Here is a 20,112-nt window from a genome sequence, read left to right as displayed (position 1 = left end):
CAAAGAAATCCCAGGGCCGATCTCCTTCAGAATGGACTGGTTGGATCTCCTTGCAGTCCAAGGGACTCTCAAGAGTCTTCTCCAACACCACAGTTCAAAAGCATCAATTCTTCGGCACTCAGCCTTCTTCACAATCCAACTCTCACATCCATACATGACCACAGGAAAAACCATAGCCTTGACTAGACAGACCTTAGTTGGCAAAGTAATGTCTCTGCTTTTGAATATGCTATCTAGGTTGGACATAACTTTCCTTCGAGGAGTAAGCGTCTTTTAATTTCATGGCCACAGTCACCATCTGCAGTGATTTTGGAGCCCACAAAAATAAAGTCTGACACTGTTTCCACTGTTTCCCCATCTATTTCCCATGAAGTGATGGGACCGGATGCCATGATCTTTGTTTTCTGAATGTTGAGCTTTAAGCCAACTTTTTCACTCTCCACTTTTACCTTCATCAAGAGGCTTTTTAGTTCCTCTTCACTTTCTGCCATAAGGGTGGTGTCATATGCATATCTGAGGTTATTGATATTTCTCCTGGCAATCTTGATTCCAGCTTGTATTTCTTCCAGTCCAGCGTTTCCCATGATGTACTCTGCATATAAGTTAAATAAGCAGGGTGACAATATACAGCCTTAACACTGTTAAAATGTTCATAATATCCAAAACAATCTACAGATTCAATGAAAAGTGAAAGTGAAATCATTCAGTCATGTCTGACTCTTTGCGATCCCATGGACTGTAGCCTACCAGGCTCCTCTGTTCATGGGATTTTCCAGGCAAAGGTACTGGAGTGGGTTGCCATTTCTTTCTCCAGGGGATCTTCCTGACCCAGGGATCAAACCCAGGTCTCCTTCATTGCAGGCAGATAAATCCCTATCAAAATTCCCCATGGAATATTTCACAGAACTAGAAAAAACAATTCTAAAGTCTGTATGGAACCACAAAAGATCCCAAATAGTCAAAACAATCTTGAAAAACAACAGAGCCAGAGAGACCATGATCGTGATTTCAAACTATACTACAAAGCTATAGTAATCAAAACAAAATGGCAGTGGCCCAAAAGCAGACACGCAGGCCAATGAAACATAATTAAGAGCCCAAAAACTATCTACGTATATGTGGACAGTTATCACATTACTGAACAGAGACATATGAAAACATCTTTTGTTACCCAAACATTATCGACCAGAGACTTTTCAATATTCACTTATATAACAAATCGCTGGCCACAGGCATTAGTTTCTACAAAACTCTCCTGGTCAATAAAGAGTTAATTTATGATGAAGAAGCAAAGAATATATAATGCAATGGAAAAAGGACTGTCTCTTCAATAAATGGTGTTGGGAAATTGGACAGCTACAGACAGAGGGATGAAACCAAACCACTATCTTAAAGTACACACAAAAATTAGCACAAAACTGTTTAAAGACTTAAATGTAAGACCTGAAACCATAAAATTCCTGGAAAACAAACACAAGAGGTAATCTCATTGATTGCTGTCTTAGTGATGATTTTTGGATCTAACTCCAAAAGGAAGGGAAACAAAAGCAAAAGTAAACAAATGGGACTATATCAAACTAAGAAGCTTTTGCACAGCAAAGGAAATCATCATTAAAACAAAAAACAACCTACTGAATGGAAGAAGATGTTTGCAAATCACATATCTGATAAAGAGTTAATATTTAAAACATATATAGAACCCGCAACTCAACAACAAAAAATAAACAGTCCAATTTAAAAAATGGGAAAATAAACTCAATATACAATTTTCTAAAGACATACAGGTGGCTAAAATCACATAAAAAGATGTTCAACATCACTATTTACTACAGAAATGCAAATAAAAGCCACAATATCATCTTACATCCATCAGAATGAAAAAGCTTTTGTTAAAGTTTTAACAAATGGCTTTAACTTTAACAAAAAGTTAAAAAATAACAAATACTGGAGAGGATATAGAGAAAAGGGAACACTCAAATATGGTTAGTGGGATTGTAAATTGGTGCAGCTATTATGAAAAACAGTACAGAGATTCCTCAAAAACTTAAGAATAGAACTACCATATTATCCAGGTATTGTAACTACTGGGTGTGTATATATATATATAAAGAATATGAAAACCTAATTCAAAAAGATATACGTACCCTTATGTTCACTTGAGGATTATTTACAATAACCATTTGTACAATAGCCATAAGATAGGGGAAAATGTCCATTAATGGATGAGGAATGGATAAAAAAGATCTGGCATATAGGTAGATACTAATCAACTAGATAAAAACAATGAAATCTTGCCAACTGGGATGACATGGATGGAACTGAGGGTTATTATGCTGAGTGAAATATCAGAAATAAAAAGACAAATAATGTATGAATTCATTCATATGTGGAATATAAAACTAAATAAAATAAAAACAAACACATTGTTACAGGGAACAGACCAGTAGTCAACAGAGGGGAAGGGGCCTGGAGGAGGGCTTCAAGGCATTCAAGGGGTCAGCAGTATGTTGACAGAAGTGACCCTTTGGGGAGTGATCACTTTGTAATGTTACAGATCTCAAATTATAATGCCATATAATTGAAATATAAATACTTTTTAATTCTAAAATTCATACATACTTCCACTGAAAACTAAGTTCTTGGTCAAAAAATGGGCAAATACCAGCAGTTTATATAGTTCAACTTTATATATATATATGACAAGTTAAAATAAAAAACTTACATTAATTAAGGTGACCCTTTCATTAACTTAGACAAAAATAAAATACAAATAGGGAGAGAATTTACAGGGGAATAGTTTTCTTGCAACTAGCAATCAAGAGACTGACTTTGGCAGTCAGTTCAACATTTAATCATTTTTTTCATCCAAGATGACAACTTCCTACTGCGACTTCATCTTCAGGCTATTAAGTTTTTCATCCCCAGGCTATTAAGTTTTTCCTATGTCTGACACAAACTTTACTTCAGTTTAAAAATATACAATCTGTTTGCTATGTAGAAACCTCTTTTGCAGGTGTTCAGTTTTCCTTACCCATCTCATTCTATAGTCTACTATTATTATCAAACTAAAGACATAGTAAATAATGTACAAATGTCACTTGGCTCAAAAAATATATTAAGTATATTTTCACTAAAAACACAGGAAAGGGCAAAACGTTCTTCAGATATTGAAAAAAAATACCTAAACTGAACTGTGTTAAATCAGAATTATAAAATTTCATTAAAAATAATGCTCTAATTTATTATGTGTGCATGCTAAGTTGCTTTAGTTGTGTCTGACTCTTTGAAACCCCATGGATTATAGCCCGCCAGGATCCTCTGTCCATGGATTTTTCAGACAAGAATACCAGAGTGGGTTCCCATGCCCCCCTCCAGGGGATCTTCTCAACCCAAGGACTGAACCTGCACTCTTACATCTCCTGCATTGGCAGGCAGGTTCTTCACACTAGTGCCACCTGGAAAGCAACAGATTTTAGAAAACAAAATACGACTTTCTATTCAAGTACTTTCTATTCAATAGCTATTTCAAATCCTAAAAGATGATGCTATGAAAATGCTGCACTCAATATGACAGCAAATTTGGAAAACTCAGCAGTGGCCACAGGACTGGAAAAGGTCAGTTTTCATTCCAATCCCAAAGAAAGGCAATGCCAAAGAATGCTCTAAATACCACACAATTGCACTCATCTCACACACTAGCAAAGTAATGCTCAAAATTCTCCAAGCCAGGCTTCGACAGTCCTTGAACTGTGAAGTTCCAGATGTTCAAGCTGGTTTTGGAAAAAGCAGAGGAAACAGAGATCAAATTGCCAATATCCGCTGGATTATCGAAAAAGTAAGAGAGTTCCAGAAAAACATCTATTTCTGCTTTACTGACTACACCAAAGCCTTTGACTATGTGGATCACCACAAACTGTGGAAAATTCTGAAAGAGATGGGCATACCAGACCACCTGATCAGCCTCTTGAGAAACCTATATGCAGGTTAGGAAGCAACAATTAGAACTGGATTTGGAACAACAGACAGGATCCAAATTGGGAAAGGAGTATGTCAAGGCTGTATATTGTCACCCTGCTTATTTAACTTCTATGCAGAGCACATCATGAGAAATGCTGGACTGGATGAAGCACAAGCTGGAATCAAGATTGCCGGGAGAAATATCAATAATCTCAGATGTGCAGATGACACCACACTTTTGGCAGAAAGTGAAGAGGAACTAAAAAGCCTCTTGATGAAAGTGAAAGAGGAGAGTGAACAAGTTGGCTTAAAACTCAACATTCAGAAAATTAAGATCATGGCATCTGGTCCCATCACTTCATGGTGAATAGATGGGGAAAACAATGGAAACAGTAAGAGACTTTATTTTGGGGGGCTCCAAAGTCACTGCAGCTGGTGATTGCAGCCATGAAATTAAAAGATGCTCCTTGGAAAAAAATTTATGACCAATCTAGACAGCATATTAAAAAGCAGAGACATTACTTTGTCAACAAAGGTCCATCTAGTGAAAGCTTTGGTTTTTCCGGTAGTCATCTATGGATATGAGAGTTGGACTACAAAGAAAGCTGAGTGCTGAAGAATTGATGCTTTTGTACTGTGGTGTTGAAGAAGACTCCTGAGAGTCCCTTGGACTGCAAGGAGATCCAACCAGTCCATCCTAAAGGAGATCAGTCCTGAGTGTTCATTGGAAGGATTGATGCTGAAGCTGAAACTCCAATACTTTGGCCACCTCATGCGAAGAGCTGACTCATTGGAAAAGACCCTGATGCTGAGAGGGATTGGGGGCAGGAGGAGAAGGGACGACAGAGGATAAGACGGTTGGACGGCATCACCAACTCAATGGACATGAGTTTGAGTAAGCTCCGGGAGTTGGTGATGGACAGGGAAGCCTGGCGTGCTGCAATCCATGGGGTCGCAAAGAGTTGGACATGACTGAGCAACTGAACTGAACTGAACTGATTCAAGTACAGTATTCTTTGCTGGAAAAATGTTAGGACACATTAACGAAAAATCAGTAAGACACCTAAACATTCATGAATTTATTTGCTTTATGTACTAAAAATGCTTCCTCATGGTCCACTATAGCCTTGCAACAACTCAAAGTATGCCCAGGGACCAGAAGCACAGTTCTTAACTGGGAGTTTGTTAAATACGCTGACTTTCAGATTCACCCCGATCCTACACAATCAGAATCTGCATTTAATATGATTCCAAGTTGATTTCTATGCAAATTTAAGTTCAAGAAGCACTCTCTCTACAACACAGGTTCTTAACTTACGTCCTAGGGGCAACATTAGTTTCACAAATTCCCTAAAATTTTATATATAATTTTTTGTAAGTGAATGTACATAGATTTTACTGGGTAAAGCAGCAAAGTAAAGGGTAAAGTCCATATAGTTTATTAAACTGTCACAGAAAATATGACCTCCAAATAGATTAAGAACTACTCAATTCTATGCCACAGTTTAAAGTCAAAATATTTCAAAAACTATTTATGCTACTCTCAATGAGGTCTGTTGAAGAATGACAAGAATGAAGGTCAGAACGTCACAGTGGGTCATGGAAGACCTTATCTGAAGAATTTATTCACACCATGCAAGAACTATGCCAAGAAACCAGTTTGGAGACATCTAAATAAATAACTCTCTACATGAGGTTTGAGATTAAGAATGTGCACTTGAAGAAGATTCAAACTGAGAAGTAAATAAATATAAGGTAGGATTTTTTTTTAAGATAGGATGCCATTAGATGACAGCAAAGTGCTGAATTCTTATTCTAAGAGCGCAATCAGCAAATCTCTAATACAAATTCTGTTTGATTTGGGATACATAACCATTTTAAAATGCTAACTTCCAAGTACATTCTTATAATACTTCCTTTATGAGGAACCCCAACATATTTTACTAGTCAGGCTTTCTTCATCTTCTCTGGACGTCAGAAGACAAAACAATGAAAAAATATGGAACAAAAATTAAAAAAGGACTTGCCCAGCATCTTCAGCGAGCTAACAATAAAGAATGGCTCATATCCAGCAGGCTCTCACTAATATATGAGAACTGTGTACATCTTTCATTCTTTCATCTTATCACATAACCCTCTCTTTGGGGTGTGTATTATCCAGGGGCATACACTATGTTTAACTTGTTTCCTTAAGCCATAGTGCCTGACAGAATTTAACTTCCTTAATGGGAATCTAAAATGTAAATTTAAAATGTTAACTGGACCTCATCCTGATCTTGATGCTTTATTTTACTGCTAATAAACTTCTTACTTGTGATGAGTCTAATCCCTGACAATCTGGTCTCCTGGGTGGATCCATATCCAACCATACGAGTCATTCCAAGCTAGAGAGAAAGCTAAAAAATACTCAGGGGATCAAGTTTTCTCTGCCCCGTTCTATTTCCATGGGTATCAGGGAAATGTCTGGTTTTTCCTTACCTCTATATCTTAGAATTATTAAAAGTTCTTTTTATCCAAGTACATTAGGGATTAAAATGAAACTTTCACATTTTATTAACTATTGTGTAGTAGTTTAGTCGTGTCCAGCTCTTTGCAAGCCAATGGACTACAGCCCGCCAGGCTCCTCAGTCCATGGAATTCTTCAGGCAAGAATACTGGAGTGGGTAGCCATTCCCTTCTCCAGGGGATCATCCCAACTCAGGGATCGAACCCATGTCTCCTGCACTGCAAGCAGCTTCTTTACCATCTGAGCCACCAGGGACGCCCAGTGAAATACTGATGTACCCCATTCACATAGTAAACACAACCTGATAAACTGTACATAAAATTATTGATTTGATTATAGAAATGTATCCCGTCAATAACAAAAACTATATAAAAGAATGTAGTACCTTATGTATATGACAGTCTCTCAGATACGCAATGACAGTTAAATGCTAATGACTTAGACAATAAGTAAGTAATCCATTTATTTGTTTTTCAGCCCCATTTAAATAGTGTCAATTTAATTTCTGAAGCAAAAAGAGTAATGATAATAAGGGCAGGCACTCTGATAATAATGATATGAAAGAGAAATCAGCAACAAAGAGTAGTGAAATTTGCTGACCACCTTTAATAGTAGAGGCACTTGTTCCAAAGACACCAAAGTTCCAAACTTTAGTTTGGAAGACTAAGTGAGAAGACATAGTGAGAAGTTCCAAACAATATCTAAGATTACAAAGCTAGTGAAAAGTTTGGGGCTGTAGTTTCAGCAGAGAGAGAAGAGTAAGAAGTGTAGTAAGGATATAACAAAGAACACGGATGGGGAAGAAACAGTGAATCTAGTTTTACCTGGGGAAACATAAAAAGGAGACAAATAATTAAAGATAAAACAGGTTACTGAGAACAGTAGTAAATGGTTTCTTGCTCATTTCAGTGAGCATTTGAAAAGTAAATAATATGATCATTACTCATAATTTTTAAGTAAAATAAAATAGCAAAATCAATATCTGAATGGTCCATAAGCCTTTAAAGTTCATGCACCTAACCACTATCAGTCAGTCAGTTCAGTCGCTCATTTGTGTCCGACTCTTTGCGACCCCATGAATCGTAGCACGCCAGGCCTCCCTGTCCATCATCAACTCCCGGAGTTCACTCAAACTCACGTCCATCAAGTCAGTGATGCCATAAAGCCATCTCATCCTCTGTTGTCCCCTTTTCCTCCTGCCCCCAATCCCTCCCAGCATCAGAGTCTTTTCCAAGGAGTCAACTCTTCGCATGAGGTGGCCAAAGTACTGGAGTTTCAGCTTTAGCATCATTCCTTCCAAAGAACACCCAGGGCTGAGCTCCTTTAGAATGGACTGGTTGGATCTCCTTGCAGTCCAAGGGACTCTCAAGAGTCTTCTCCAACACCACAGTTCAAAAGCAGCAATTCTTCGGCGCACAGCTTTCTTCACAGTCCAACTCTCACATCCATACATGACTACTGGAAAAACCACAGCCTTAACTAGACGGACCTTTGTTGGCAAAGTTATCTCTCTGCTTTTCAATATGCTATCTAGGTTGGTCATAGCTTTTTTCCCCAAGGAGTAAGCGACTTTTAATTTCATGGCTGCAATCACCATCTGCAGTGATTTTGGAGCCCAAAAAAATAAAGTCTGACACTGTTTCCACTGCTTCCCCATCTATTTCCCATGAAGTGATGGGACCAGACGCCATGATCTTCGTTTTCTGAATGTTAAGCTTTAAGCCAACTTGTTCACTCCCCTCTTTCAATTTCATCAAGAGGCTTTTTAGTTCCTCTTCACTTTCTGCCATAAGGGTGGTGTCATCTGCATATCTGAGGTTATTGATATTTCTCCCGGCAATCTTGATTCCAGCTTGTGCTTCATCCAGTCCAGCATTTCTCATAATGTACTCTGCATATAAGTTAAATAATGTTCAAGCTGGTTTTAGAAAAGGCAGAGGAACCAGAGATCAAATTGCCAACATCTGCTGGATCATCCAAAAAGCAAGAGAGTTCCAGAAAAAGATCTATTTCTGCTTTATTGACTATGCAAAAGCCTTTGACTGTGTGGATCACAATAAACTGTAGAAAATTCTGAAAGAGATGGGAATACCAGACCACCTGACCTGCCTCTTGAGAAACCTATATGCAGGTCAGGAAGCAACAGTTAGAACTGGACATGGAACAACAGACTGGTTCCAAATAGGAAAAGGAGTACGTCAAGGCTGTATATTGTCACCCTAACCACTATACTTACACAAAAAATGATCCAGTTTATGCAAATAATAAGTAGTTCAAAAATATTTTAACTGGAAATCTCAAATATCACAGTAGTTTTATTTTTAAAAATACATTAAATATACTTTTAACAACAAAGAAAGATATAAAAATATACTAGTTAAGCCACTTAATCTTATTCTTCACCTCAGAGTGTCACAGAATTAAGACAGCATGGACATGTCTCAAAATTCCCAGATACTCTATAATCATATATACATTTATTTCTTCTAGAAATATGTTCTCAACTTTCTGAAACCATTTAGTAATTTCAATCTGAACCATTTCTCAAGGCTAAGAAAGCTCTTTGTTTACACTCCACTGTTTAAAGTAACATCTTTTATTTGTCTCAAGTAATTTGTTCCAGCTTCAGCAGAGGTCATCTAGGTCTCTTTCTCTAGGTCAGGTAAACTCTATTCTTCCCTTAATGAAGTACTCAGTATACAATCAAAAACACTGAAACAAACAAACAAAAAATGGATGAGTATATTTAAAATATAAAGATTTAGAACCTAAGATATCTTAGTACATCTTCAGTTTCCTTAAATCAGGCACCATTTGTATTTTAAATGATCTTTAATATCCTGAAGATCACACAAGTTATGTTACATTGATAAATTCCTGATCACATCTCAAACACACTATATTTAAAGGAACAATAAGTTCACTGCCCCGGTTCAAATGTTAGTTACCTCTTCATCGTCTTCCTCATCTTCAACATCCAGAATTCCTGAATCCTGTTCAGACTTGGGGCTAGTGCTTTCTATTTCTGTATCAAAAATTGTATAAGCTTCTTTCTTAGATTTTCTCTTGCTACCTATCCTGGGTTGTTGCAAGATGATGTTATCCAGGTTTCTTTGTTGTTGTGCCTAGGATAGAAATAAATACACACAAATAAACAAACAAAAGAAGAAACAAAACTTAAGCATTCAAAGAACTTTTAATTTTGAATTAATTGGTATCAAAAGAAAATACAATGAAATGCCTTAAAATACATAAAGTTTTAGTACCAGAAATAAAACCAAAAATATTAATGTAGCACATAGGAAAAAAAAAAAAAGATAATCACTTAGTGAGAGCTAAGTCACTTCAGTCGTGTCCAACTCTTTGCAACCTCATGGACTGCAGCCCACCAGGCTCCTCTGTGCCAGGAATTCTCCAGGCAAGAATACTAGAGTGGGTTGCTATGGCCTCCTTCAGGGGGTCTTCCCAACCCAGAAATCGAACCACATCTCTTAAGTCTTCTGCATTGGAAGAGGGTTCTTTACCAATAGTGCCACCTGGGAAGATTTTCTAAATACACACACTGTCATCACAAAAATGAAATCTATTGATTTGCCAAGAGATTGGGGCTTCCCAGGTGGCACTAGGGGTAAAGAACCTACCCTCCAATGCAAGAGACGTAAGAGATGCGGGCCGGATTCCTGGGTCAGGAAAATTTCCCCAGAGGAGGGCATGGCAACCCACTCCAGTATTCTTGCCTGGAGAATCCCATGGACAGAGGAGCCAGGCAGTCTACAGTCCATAGGGTCACACTGAGTTGGACACGACTGAAATGACTTAGCATGGCACAGCAGCGAAGAGATTAGTGCAAATGACTAAATATTTATCTCTTAAAAGATAAGTGCTATACTAGAACCACTGTGGTTTGGAGAAAAGGGACAGGAGTCTTCAAGCTTAGGGTACTCTTAAAAACAGATATGTGGATATATGAGATCAATAAATTTTAATCAGGAGAATGAAATATCTTAATAGAGTAATATGAACTAATGAATCCAACAGAATTTCATGACCTTAGTCTGAGGAAATCAGAGTTTTAAGCATTTCTTTTTCTAAACTTTTATAGAAAAGTGTAATTCCCTCAGCTTAACAAAGTACACTCAAATAACAATGTGGTTTCCATACATCCAAAGAGGTGGAAAGTGTGACTATACAGAGTCAACATCAGAAGTTAGACCAAAGTATCAGAGCTGGAAGGGATCTTAATCACCACTCAGGAAATATACTGGAAGACAAAGGATTGTATGAGGCCACAAGGTTAGTAAGTGGTAAATCAGAAGCCCAAAGTGTGATCTCCTAAATTCCATATGAGTCATCTTTCCACTACACCAACAGTCCCATAAAGCATGACAAAAACAGTCCCCCAAAAAAGAGTTCTGCAGTCAAATAAATGTGAAACACTCCATGTTATGCAAACCTTCTTCTAGACATATGATGTATAATACATTAACAGAATAAAAACTGGGAAAAGTCCTATTTTAAGAAAAGTTATTTAACATGCTTTAATCCAGCATGTTCCAAAAGTGTTTCACAGTGGAACTTTTCTTTTTAAAAACAATAATGTTAATTCTTAGTATCATCCAAAGATATAAAGCTTGAGAAATGTGACTTCTCAGAATATGCATTCCTTAATCACTATATGATGTTTCTACTCAGCAACAAGTAGAAATTAATTCAAGAGAAAAACCAGAATCTCCAAATATTTTGAATGAGATTAAGAATTCTAGATAAATACTAAGTATAAGGGTTAGTCCAGGTACTAGTTAAATAAGACAATTATAACAGGACAGAGAAAAACTTCAACTATGTGAGCTAGACTCTGCCAAGAAAATGAAAAGAATCTACATTCCAGAGATTTGAATCAATGGACTAACTTGTTTCTCTGCATAGTACTTGTTGATATTTTGATTTGACTTACATAAAATACATGGCTTCAGTAACCAAACTGAGAGGGAAGATACCCAATAACATTTACTTTATGTTTGTAAACAAGAATATATATCCTTAAAGCATTCGAGATCCCAAATTCAACAAAACATTCTTCCTACTCCTCTCAAAGGTAGGAAGTTCCCCCCCTCACTTATTTTCAATGTAAACCACACAATAAGAGATTGAGGACTCTAGAAAGCTAAAGCTTTCATATTAGAAAAGCAAGCCCTCAACTAGAGAATGATCACTTGTCTCTTTATTCTTTCTCTCAGTACAGCAAAACTAAAACCTTTCATAAGTTGGTCTTATTTTATTGAATCCAAAGTTAAATATTTTTCTTTCACAATCAATAAAATACTATCAATGTACCAAAAGCAATTGAGAGGAGCCACATCTAAGTAGTATCACTTATACTTCAAATAATACAAATCTGAAAGAAACCCTATGGAAGTAATTTTAGATCATCTATGATTTGTTCTTTTTGTGCCTGGTTTACCAATCACTTTGATGGAGCATAAAGTAGCTTAGGCCAAATCAACATACCCTACGCTAGAAATGAGAGCACTGTAAGTTTTATTCCAAGGCTCGATAGTCACTTGGGGTCTCTGTCAAAATTATCAAGGCTTTTCCATTTATAAAGGAGCAGTCAGGGCAGATCTGCCAAGAAAGAACTAATCAAGTTGGAAATATTGAAACAAGTAGAACAATGAAATACATACTCAGATATTACCCATTAGAAAGCAAATGAAAACCACCATCTATTCAAAATTATGTTATGGGACTGGCAGGAAGTAGAGAAGAGTAAATAGAGATAAAAATATGTAAATATATGCAATATATGTAAAAATTAAAATGTGACTCTAAAGTCCATACAGCAAACAAGAGTTCTTCAGAGCTCTTTTCTAACATGCTAAGCCATCTCACCAGAACCATTTATTCTGTCCCTCCAAGGACAACCTTGGAGACAAAGAAGCAGCTGACTGACTTTTGCTGCCTAGAGTGCAGGTAACAGGGTATCAAGCAAACAAACAGACTTTAGAAAACATTTAGGCTTTTTTTTTAACTTCTTTGTTCATTCTCTTTGTGAATAATCTTTACACATTTAACCACCTCTTCCTCAAGATTCCCTCACATATGTTCTTCTCTGTTTTCCTAATATATAGAAATAAAGCAAGTTTATTCCTCAACCCCTACTCTTCTACCACTCTTCCCACTCCCTCAGAATTCAATAGTGTATCTCTAGTTCTATATTACTACTGTGTGTGCGATCATCACTTCACTTACTACATACCTAAAATGGAACTCATCACCTTCTCATTACAGTTAATGGGAGGTGAACCTGATTGTCCCAATGTATTTTCCAATATTCTCTAACATGAATTTCTACTTGGAACAGAATCTACCTCATGATATACTAAGAATATTTTCACTACTATATCTTTGCTTGAGCCATTTCTCTTCTAGATGACCTCTCCCTACCTGTACTCAATCTTTCCTCCAAAACCCAACTAAAATTCTTTTTCCTTGAGAAAGCCTCCTCTCACTGTTTTAACTCATAGTGCTTTCTCCCTATATCCCTACTTTCAGTCAAACATGTACTGAACAACCACTTGAGCCCAGTATTGTGTTGACTATACAAATAAAACAGATTTTCTGACTCTTGAACCTCACATCATTTTAATAAATGGATAAGCAAACAAGTGGCTGAAATCAGTGCAATGAGTATGATAGAAATAAGCATGGGTACAATGATTAGCAGAAAGTAATCATACCTGCAAGGAGGATTTCAGGAACTTGGAGGAAAAGGTAGCCAGTGGGGAGGCTCAAGAAGTAGGGGGATATGCATATACTTATAGATGATTCACTATGTTGTACAGTAGAAACTAGCACAACATTGGAAAGCAATTATCCTCCAATTTAAAAAAGTGAATATGATTTTTACAAAGGGAAATAGGTAGAAAGGGTAACCATTCCAGAAGAAAGAAACCGCATAAGAAAAGACATGTGAAATAACATTATCCACCCAAGCAATAAATAATTTTGTATAAGAACATAAGTTATGAAGGACTAACAGGAGATAGTCAAATCAGTCAATCCTAAAGGAAATCAACCCTGAATATTCATTGGAAGGACTGATGCTGAAGCTGAAGCTCCAATACTCTGGCCACCTGAGGTGAAGAGCGGACTTATTAGAAAAGACCTTGATGCTGGAAAAGACTGAAGGCAAAGGGAGAAGGAGGCGGCAGAAGACGAGATGGTTGAATAGCATCACCAACTCAATGGACATGAATCTGAGCAAACCTTGGGAGATAGTGAAGGATAGAGGAGACTGGTGTGCCGAAGTCCATGGGGTCACAAGGAGTTGGACAGGACTTAGCGACTGAACAACAATAAGAGACAAAGTTAAAGATGCCATACAAAGTAGTTTCAAGGTCAGCTAGTAGGCAATGGAGGAACAAGAGAAGAATGTGAGCAGGGGAAGAAAACGATCAGCTTTACAATTCGGGCACATCCTCTGGGAGCTGAGCAATGGTCAACTGGGAGAAGATAAAGACTAGAAACAGGAAAATCAATATAGATCACAGAGTTGGACTGTGAAGAAAGCTGAGTGCCGAAGAATTGATGCTTTTAAACTATGGTGTTGGAGAAGACTCTTGAGAGTCCCTTGGACTGCAAGGAGATCCAACCAGTCCATTCTGAAGGAGATCAGCCCTGGGATTTCTTTGGAAGGAATGATGCTGAAGCTGAAACTCCAGTACTTTGGCCACCTCATGCGAAGAGTTGACTTATTGGAAAAGACTCTGATGCTGGGAAGGATTGGGGGCAGGAGGAGAAGGGGACGACAGAGGACGAGACGGCTGGATGGCATCACTGACTTGATGGCCGTGAGTTTGGGTGAACTCCGGGAGTTGGTGACGGACAGGGAGGCCTGGTGGCCTGCAATTCACGGGGTCGCAAAGAGTCGGACACGACCAAGCAACTTAATTGAACTGAACTGAACTGAAAGGAGTCCAAATAACAATGATGAGAATTTGAATTAAGGTAGCAGCAGATACAGAAAAAGCAGAAGCAATATAGTTTACTGATTTAAATGTTGTATGTGGAAGAGGGAAAGAAAATAAAAATAACTGCAAATATTCTGGTCTTTAAGACTAGATGATGGGATCATTCCAAAAAATAGGAACTGTGGAAATAGTAAGTTAAAGGCAGGATACAGAAGATGAGTTAAGTAAACTTGTCAGATATTCAGATAAAAAATGACAGTACAGCACTTCAGAGTTCAACTCTTCTCTTCTTCAGGATAGAAAACATACTTGCCTATTCTTAGAATCCCCCAAGTCCAGATACAATGACATATACACAGAAAACTCAGATAAATGCTTACTATATAAAGGAAAAAATAATTAAAAAAAAAACTATGTAAGAATGAGATTTGGCCCAACAAAAGAGAGGGATATCTGTAAAAGACAATTTGAATATTCTCCTATTTATTTAAGGGGGGGGGGGGGATAAGAATCACCTAACTTGAATTATTCACCTAAAAATGTAGCTATTACAACTTTTACAGCTGTCATTACACATGCCATTAAATAAAGTTTTATTGCAAATACAACTTCCAAGGGTACCTAGCAATAAGACTCAAAATTCTGTGAATCAAAAAAACAAAGGTTCCTTTCTTTATCAGCCCAATACTGACCTCTAGTGGACTAAAGGAATAAATACAAATGGAGAGAGGCCTAGGCTTATAGCTCACAGACTTCAATCCCAGGGTGCTGTATCAGAAAAGAAAATGAAGAAGAAAAAAACCTTCGTTGAGTAAGATATGTTTAAATCTAAGCTCTGTGATATATTAATTATATAACCATGGATAGGTTCTTCTCAATGCAACATCCCATCTACTCAGAACTGCCACAAGGATTAAATTAAAAATACATGCAAATTATCTTTTAAAAAAAATTTTTTTTAATTAATGTGCAGAAGTACTGTGTTTGGGAACAGGCTTTAAGCTCAATGGCATTTAATTTACATGCCTAATCATTCACTCATTTTTTTTTTTATAATTTTACTTATTTATTCACTTTTGGCTGCAGTGGGTCTTCTTGCTGCAGGGGCTTTTCTCTAGTTGCAGACAGAGGGGCCTACTCTCTAATTGTGGTGGGTGGGCCTGTCTCTCACTGAAGTGGCTTCTCTTGTTGCAGAGCTTGCACTCCAAGGTACTCGGACTTCAGTATTTGTGGCACGGAGGCTCAGTACTTGCAGCTCCCAGCCTCTAGAGCACAGGCTCAACAGTCTGTGGCACATGGGCTTAGTTGCTCTGTGGCATGTGGGATTTTCCCAGATCAGGGATCAAACTTGTGTCTCCTGTTGGCAATCACATTCTTTACCCCTGAGGCACCAAGAAAGCCCCACGTAAATGATCCTGAATTAAAAGATACGTCTAAGCAAAAGTTTTTGACTTAACATAATCATGAAATAATTATCTCAATAATGTTGGTGAACATTCATTATCTTATACAGATAAAAAATTAGGTAAATACAAAAATTTTTTGCTCTGTGTGATGAGACTTCTTGGGATTTACTCTTATCAACTTTATATAACATAGAGCAGAGCTAATTATACTTATTATGTTGCACATTTTTTTAAAAGAAAAAAAAAAACACTAAAATTTTAAGTTCCACCTGTCTTCCTCTGAATGTGAGATAGGAATCTTGTTTCACTCTCTACTCTGGAAGTATCAAAGATCTAGCAATATTTAGATACACAATGATTAATATTATCTCATAAAAAAATATTATCTCATATTTCTTCACACTGCCATTCAATTTTGTATATGTACTATACTGCAACTATTAGATATCTGTACTGCACACTTCTTGTACTCTACCTCACATCCTCTCATGTTCAGCTCTTATTTCAAGTATAATATCAGCAACCAGTTCTGGGAAGCCTTGGAAGTGTCATATAGTGTAAACTGAAACCAACATAGCATGTACGCCACACTTCCAGCTTTCTACCCAGAGGTTTTGCAGACATTACAGTGTGGAATCCCACAGCAATTAATTAGCATTCATGATTCTCAACCCAGAAGTGAGGCAAACTTTGACCAAAGAGCAGCCAGATACACTCCCCATTTAGTTCCGCCCACAGTGAGTTCCATATGGCGTCTCAGAAGTCCAGGGATGAAGGAAGCAAACTGCCTTACAAATACACCACTGCACAGTCACGGTTCAGTCGCTCAGTCGTGTCTGACTCTTTCGCAATCCCACGGACTGCAGCGTGCCAGGCCTCCCTGTCCATCACCAACTCCCAGAGTTTACTCAAACCCAGTCCATTGAGTTGGTGATGCCATCCAACCATCTCATCCTCCATCATCCCCTCCTCCTCCCACCTTCAATCTTGCCCAGCTCAGGGTCTTTTCAAATGAGTCAGTTCTTCACATCAAGTGGCTAAAGGATTGGAGTTTCAGCTTCAGCATCAGTCGTTCCAATGAATATTCAGGACTGATTTCCTTTAGGATGGACCGGTTGGATCTCCTTGCAGTCCAAGGGACTCTCCAGAGTCTTCTCCAACACCACAGCTTAAAAGCATTAATTCTTCACCACTCAGCTTTCTTTATAGTCCAACTCTCACATCCATACATGACTACTGGAAAAACCATAGCCTTGACTAGACAGACCTTTGTTGGCAAAGTAATGTCTCTGCTTTTTAATATGCTGTCTAGGTTGGTCATAACTTTTCTTTCAAAGAGTAAATGTCTTTTAATTTCATGGCTGCAGTCACCATCTGCAGTGATTTTGAAGCCCCCGAAAATTAAGTCTGCCACTGTTTCCAGTGTTTCCCCATCTATTTGCCATGAAGTGATGGGATGCCATGATCTTAAGGGTGGTGTCATCTGCTTATCTGAGGTTATTGATATTTCTCCCAGCAATCTTGATTCTAGCTTGTGCTTCATCCAGTCCAGCGTTTCTCATGATGTACTCTGCACATAAGTTAAATAAGCAGGGTGACAATATACAGCCTTGATATACTCCTTTCCCAATTTGGAACCAGTCTATTGTTCCATGTCCAGTTCTAACTGTTGTTTCCTGACCTGCATACAGATTTCTCAGGAGGCAGGTCAGGTGGTCTGGTATTCCCATGTCTTTCACTGGGTGGGAATGTAAATCAATATAGCCACTGTGGGAAACAGTATGGAGGTTTCTTAAAAAACTAAAAGTAGAGTTGCCATATGATCTAGCCATCCAACTCACTTGGCAATGAATGTTTGCACTTATATTCTTAGTTGGGAGATTGGAAAATTTTTTTCTAGAGAAATTAACAAAGAACTGCCACAAAGCACTATTTATATTTCCCAATCAAAGATGTGATTTCCTTTATAGAATTCCATGAAGTTTGCTACTTTACAGTCTTCTATGCCCATAGACTTTCCTGTAAACTGTTAAGTAATTTATTACTAAATATGAGTGACTGGCCAAGGATCAATAGATATTTGAGGAAAATATCCAACTGGAAAGAGATACAAAATACCAATATGAGAAAACAAATAACAACAATAAAAAGTACTAGCTAGATGGAGCAGATAAGGTAGAAAACAAAATAATATGTTTAAAAAATTCATTGGTATCCTAAAAATTAAAAATTTGGTTTATTATATAGAAATATTACAAAGCTTGCCAGGAATCATACCAATGTTTTCTTCAGTTGTCCCCCAATGCAACAGAAATAAAAGCAAAAATAAACAAATAGGACCTTTTCAAAGTTTTAGGCTTTTGCACAGCAAAGGGAACCATGTGCTTAGTTGCTCAGTCATGTCTGACTCTTTGGACCCCATGGACTTTAGCCTGTCAAGCTCCTCTGCAATGGGGATTTTCTAGGTGAAAATACTAGAGTGGGTTGCCATGCCCTCCTCCAGGGGATCTTCCCAACCCAGGGATCAAACCCAGGTTTCCCTCATTGCAGGGGGATTCTTTACCTTCTGAGCCACCAGGGAGGCCCAGAGGAAACCATAAACAAAACCAAAAAACCTGCAGACTAGAAGAAAATGTTTGTAATCCAAATGACATGGGGTTAGATTTCAAGATACACAAATAGCTCATACATCTCAATAACAAAAAGACAAACAACCAAATCAAATAATGGACAGAAAACCTCAATAGCAATTTCTCCAAAGAGGACATATATATGGCCAGTAGGCACATATAAAGATGCTCAACATTGTTAATTATTAGAGGAATGCAACAAAAGTACAATGAGGTACTACCTCATACTGATTAGAATGGCCATAAGCAAATGCTGAGAAGGGAAAGGCTACCCACTCCAGTATTCTAGCCTGGAGAATTCCATGGACTGTATAGTTAGTTCATGGGGTCACAAAGAGTCAGACACACTGAGTGACTTTCACTTTCACCTTATTAAGACACCTTGTAACATAAGTTTGAGAGTACTCCCTATTCAATTTATTAGAAGAATTTAGAACAACGGATGTTAACTCTTCTCTAGATTTTGGGAGGCATTTTATTAGTTTCAATCTCCTTACTCAAAATTGATCCTTTCAAATTTCCTGTTCTTCCTGATTCATTATTGCTAAGTTGTTCGGCAATGTGTTGTTTACTTTCCACACATTTATACATTTTCCAGTTTTCCATCATTCAAAGTTCATACCATTGTGATTAGAAACATAGTATAATTTTATAATAGTATGAAAAATATCCTTTAGTATAATCTCAATCTTCTTACATTCGCTTAGACTTATTTTGTGAACTAACATATAATCTACCCTGCAGAACACTCTGTGTGCACTTCAGAAGGATATGTATTCTATTATTAGGTGGAATAAACTTTACATGCTTTTTTAAGTCTATTTGGTCTTAAGTTTAGTGCAAGTCCAATGGTTACTTACTGATTTTTCTGTCTGGGAGATCTATCCATTGTCCAAGTGGGGTATTTAAGCCTCCTATTACTATTGTATTGCTGTCTATTTCTTCCTTCAGAACTGTTAGTAATTTGTTTAACATATTTAGATGCTTTGACATTAGATGTACCTCAACTCTGTTTCTGCCAAAGATTTATTATGCCCTGTTCATTCTCATTATAAACTAATGAAATGACAGTAAATATCATCAGAAAAATAAAAACTATGTAGAACAACCAAAGTAAATTCTATGACTGAAAAATAAAATACCTGAAATAAAGAATTCACCATTTAAAGCACTTAACAGTCAAAAAGAGATAGTCAGTGAACTTGAAGATAGATCAATAGAAATTATCAAATTAGGAAAAAAATAAATAAAAGGTTAAAAAAGCAAACAAACATGAAAAACAAAGCCTGCATAATATGGAAGACACTATCAAAAAGTCTAACCTAAGTAGTGCCAGAGTCCTAGAACAAAAAGGGGAAACAATATAGTGAAGAAAAAAATCTGAAAAAACAATAGGTGAAAATTTCCCACATTTTATATAAGACATAAAGTACCACAGTCAAGAAGCTTAATGAATCCCAAAGGGAACACCATAGTCAAACTACTGAAAATCAAAGATCGAGAGAAAAATTTAAAAAATTTTCCCCATCTATTCACTATGAAGTGATGGAACCAGATGACATGATCTTTTATGAATGTTGAGTTTTAAGCCAGCTTTTTCACTCTCTTCCAAAGAGCTGGATGGCTTAATAAAAAAAAAAAAA

General features: G+C 37.2%; 1 protein-coding gene across 3 annotated transcripts in view; it reads right to left on the bottom strand.

Annotated features, from left to right (window-relative positions):
• The window catches only part of EXOC6B (exocyst complex component 6B), a 734,244-nt gene that overhangs the window by 410,119 nt on the left and 304,013 nt on the right, over positions 1–20,112 (bottom strand). For all 3 annotated transcript variants that reach the window (XM_010829771.1, XM_010829772.1, XM_010829773.1), the window contains exon 7: positions 9,412–9,588. In XM_010829771.1, the coding sequence (XP_010828073.1) occupies positions 9,412–9,588 (177 nt within the window). The remainder of the gene's footprint in view (positions 1–9,411; positions 9,589–20,112) is intronic.

The sequence above is a fragment of the Bison bison genome, unplaced genomic scaffold, assembly GCF_000754665.1.
Source record: "Bison bison bison isolate TAMUID 2011002044 unplaced genomic scaffold, Bison_UMD1.0 scf7180017864508, whole genome shotgun sequence".
NCBI lineage: Eukaryota > Metazoa > Chordata > Mammalia > Artiodactyla > Bovidae > Bison > Bison bison.
The sequence above is the reverse complement of the archived record's forward strand: the minus strand, read 5'-3'. Positions and strand labels throughout refer to the sequence as shown.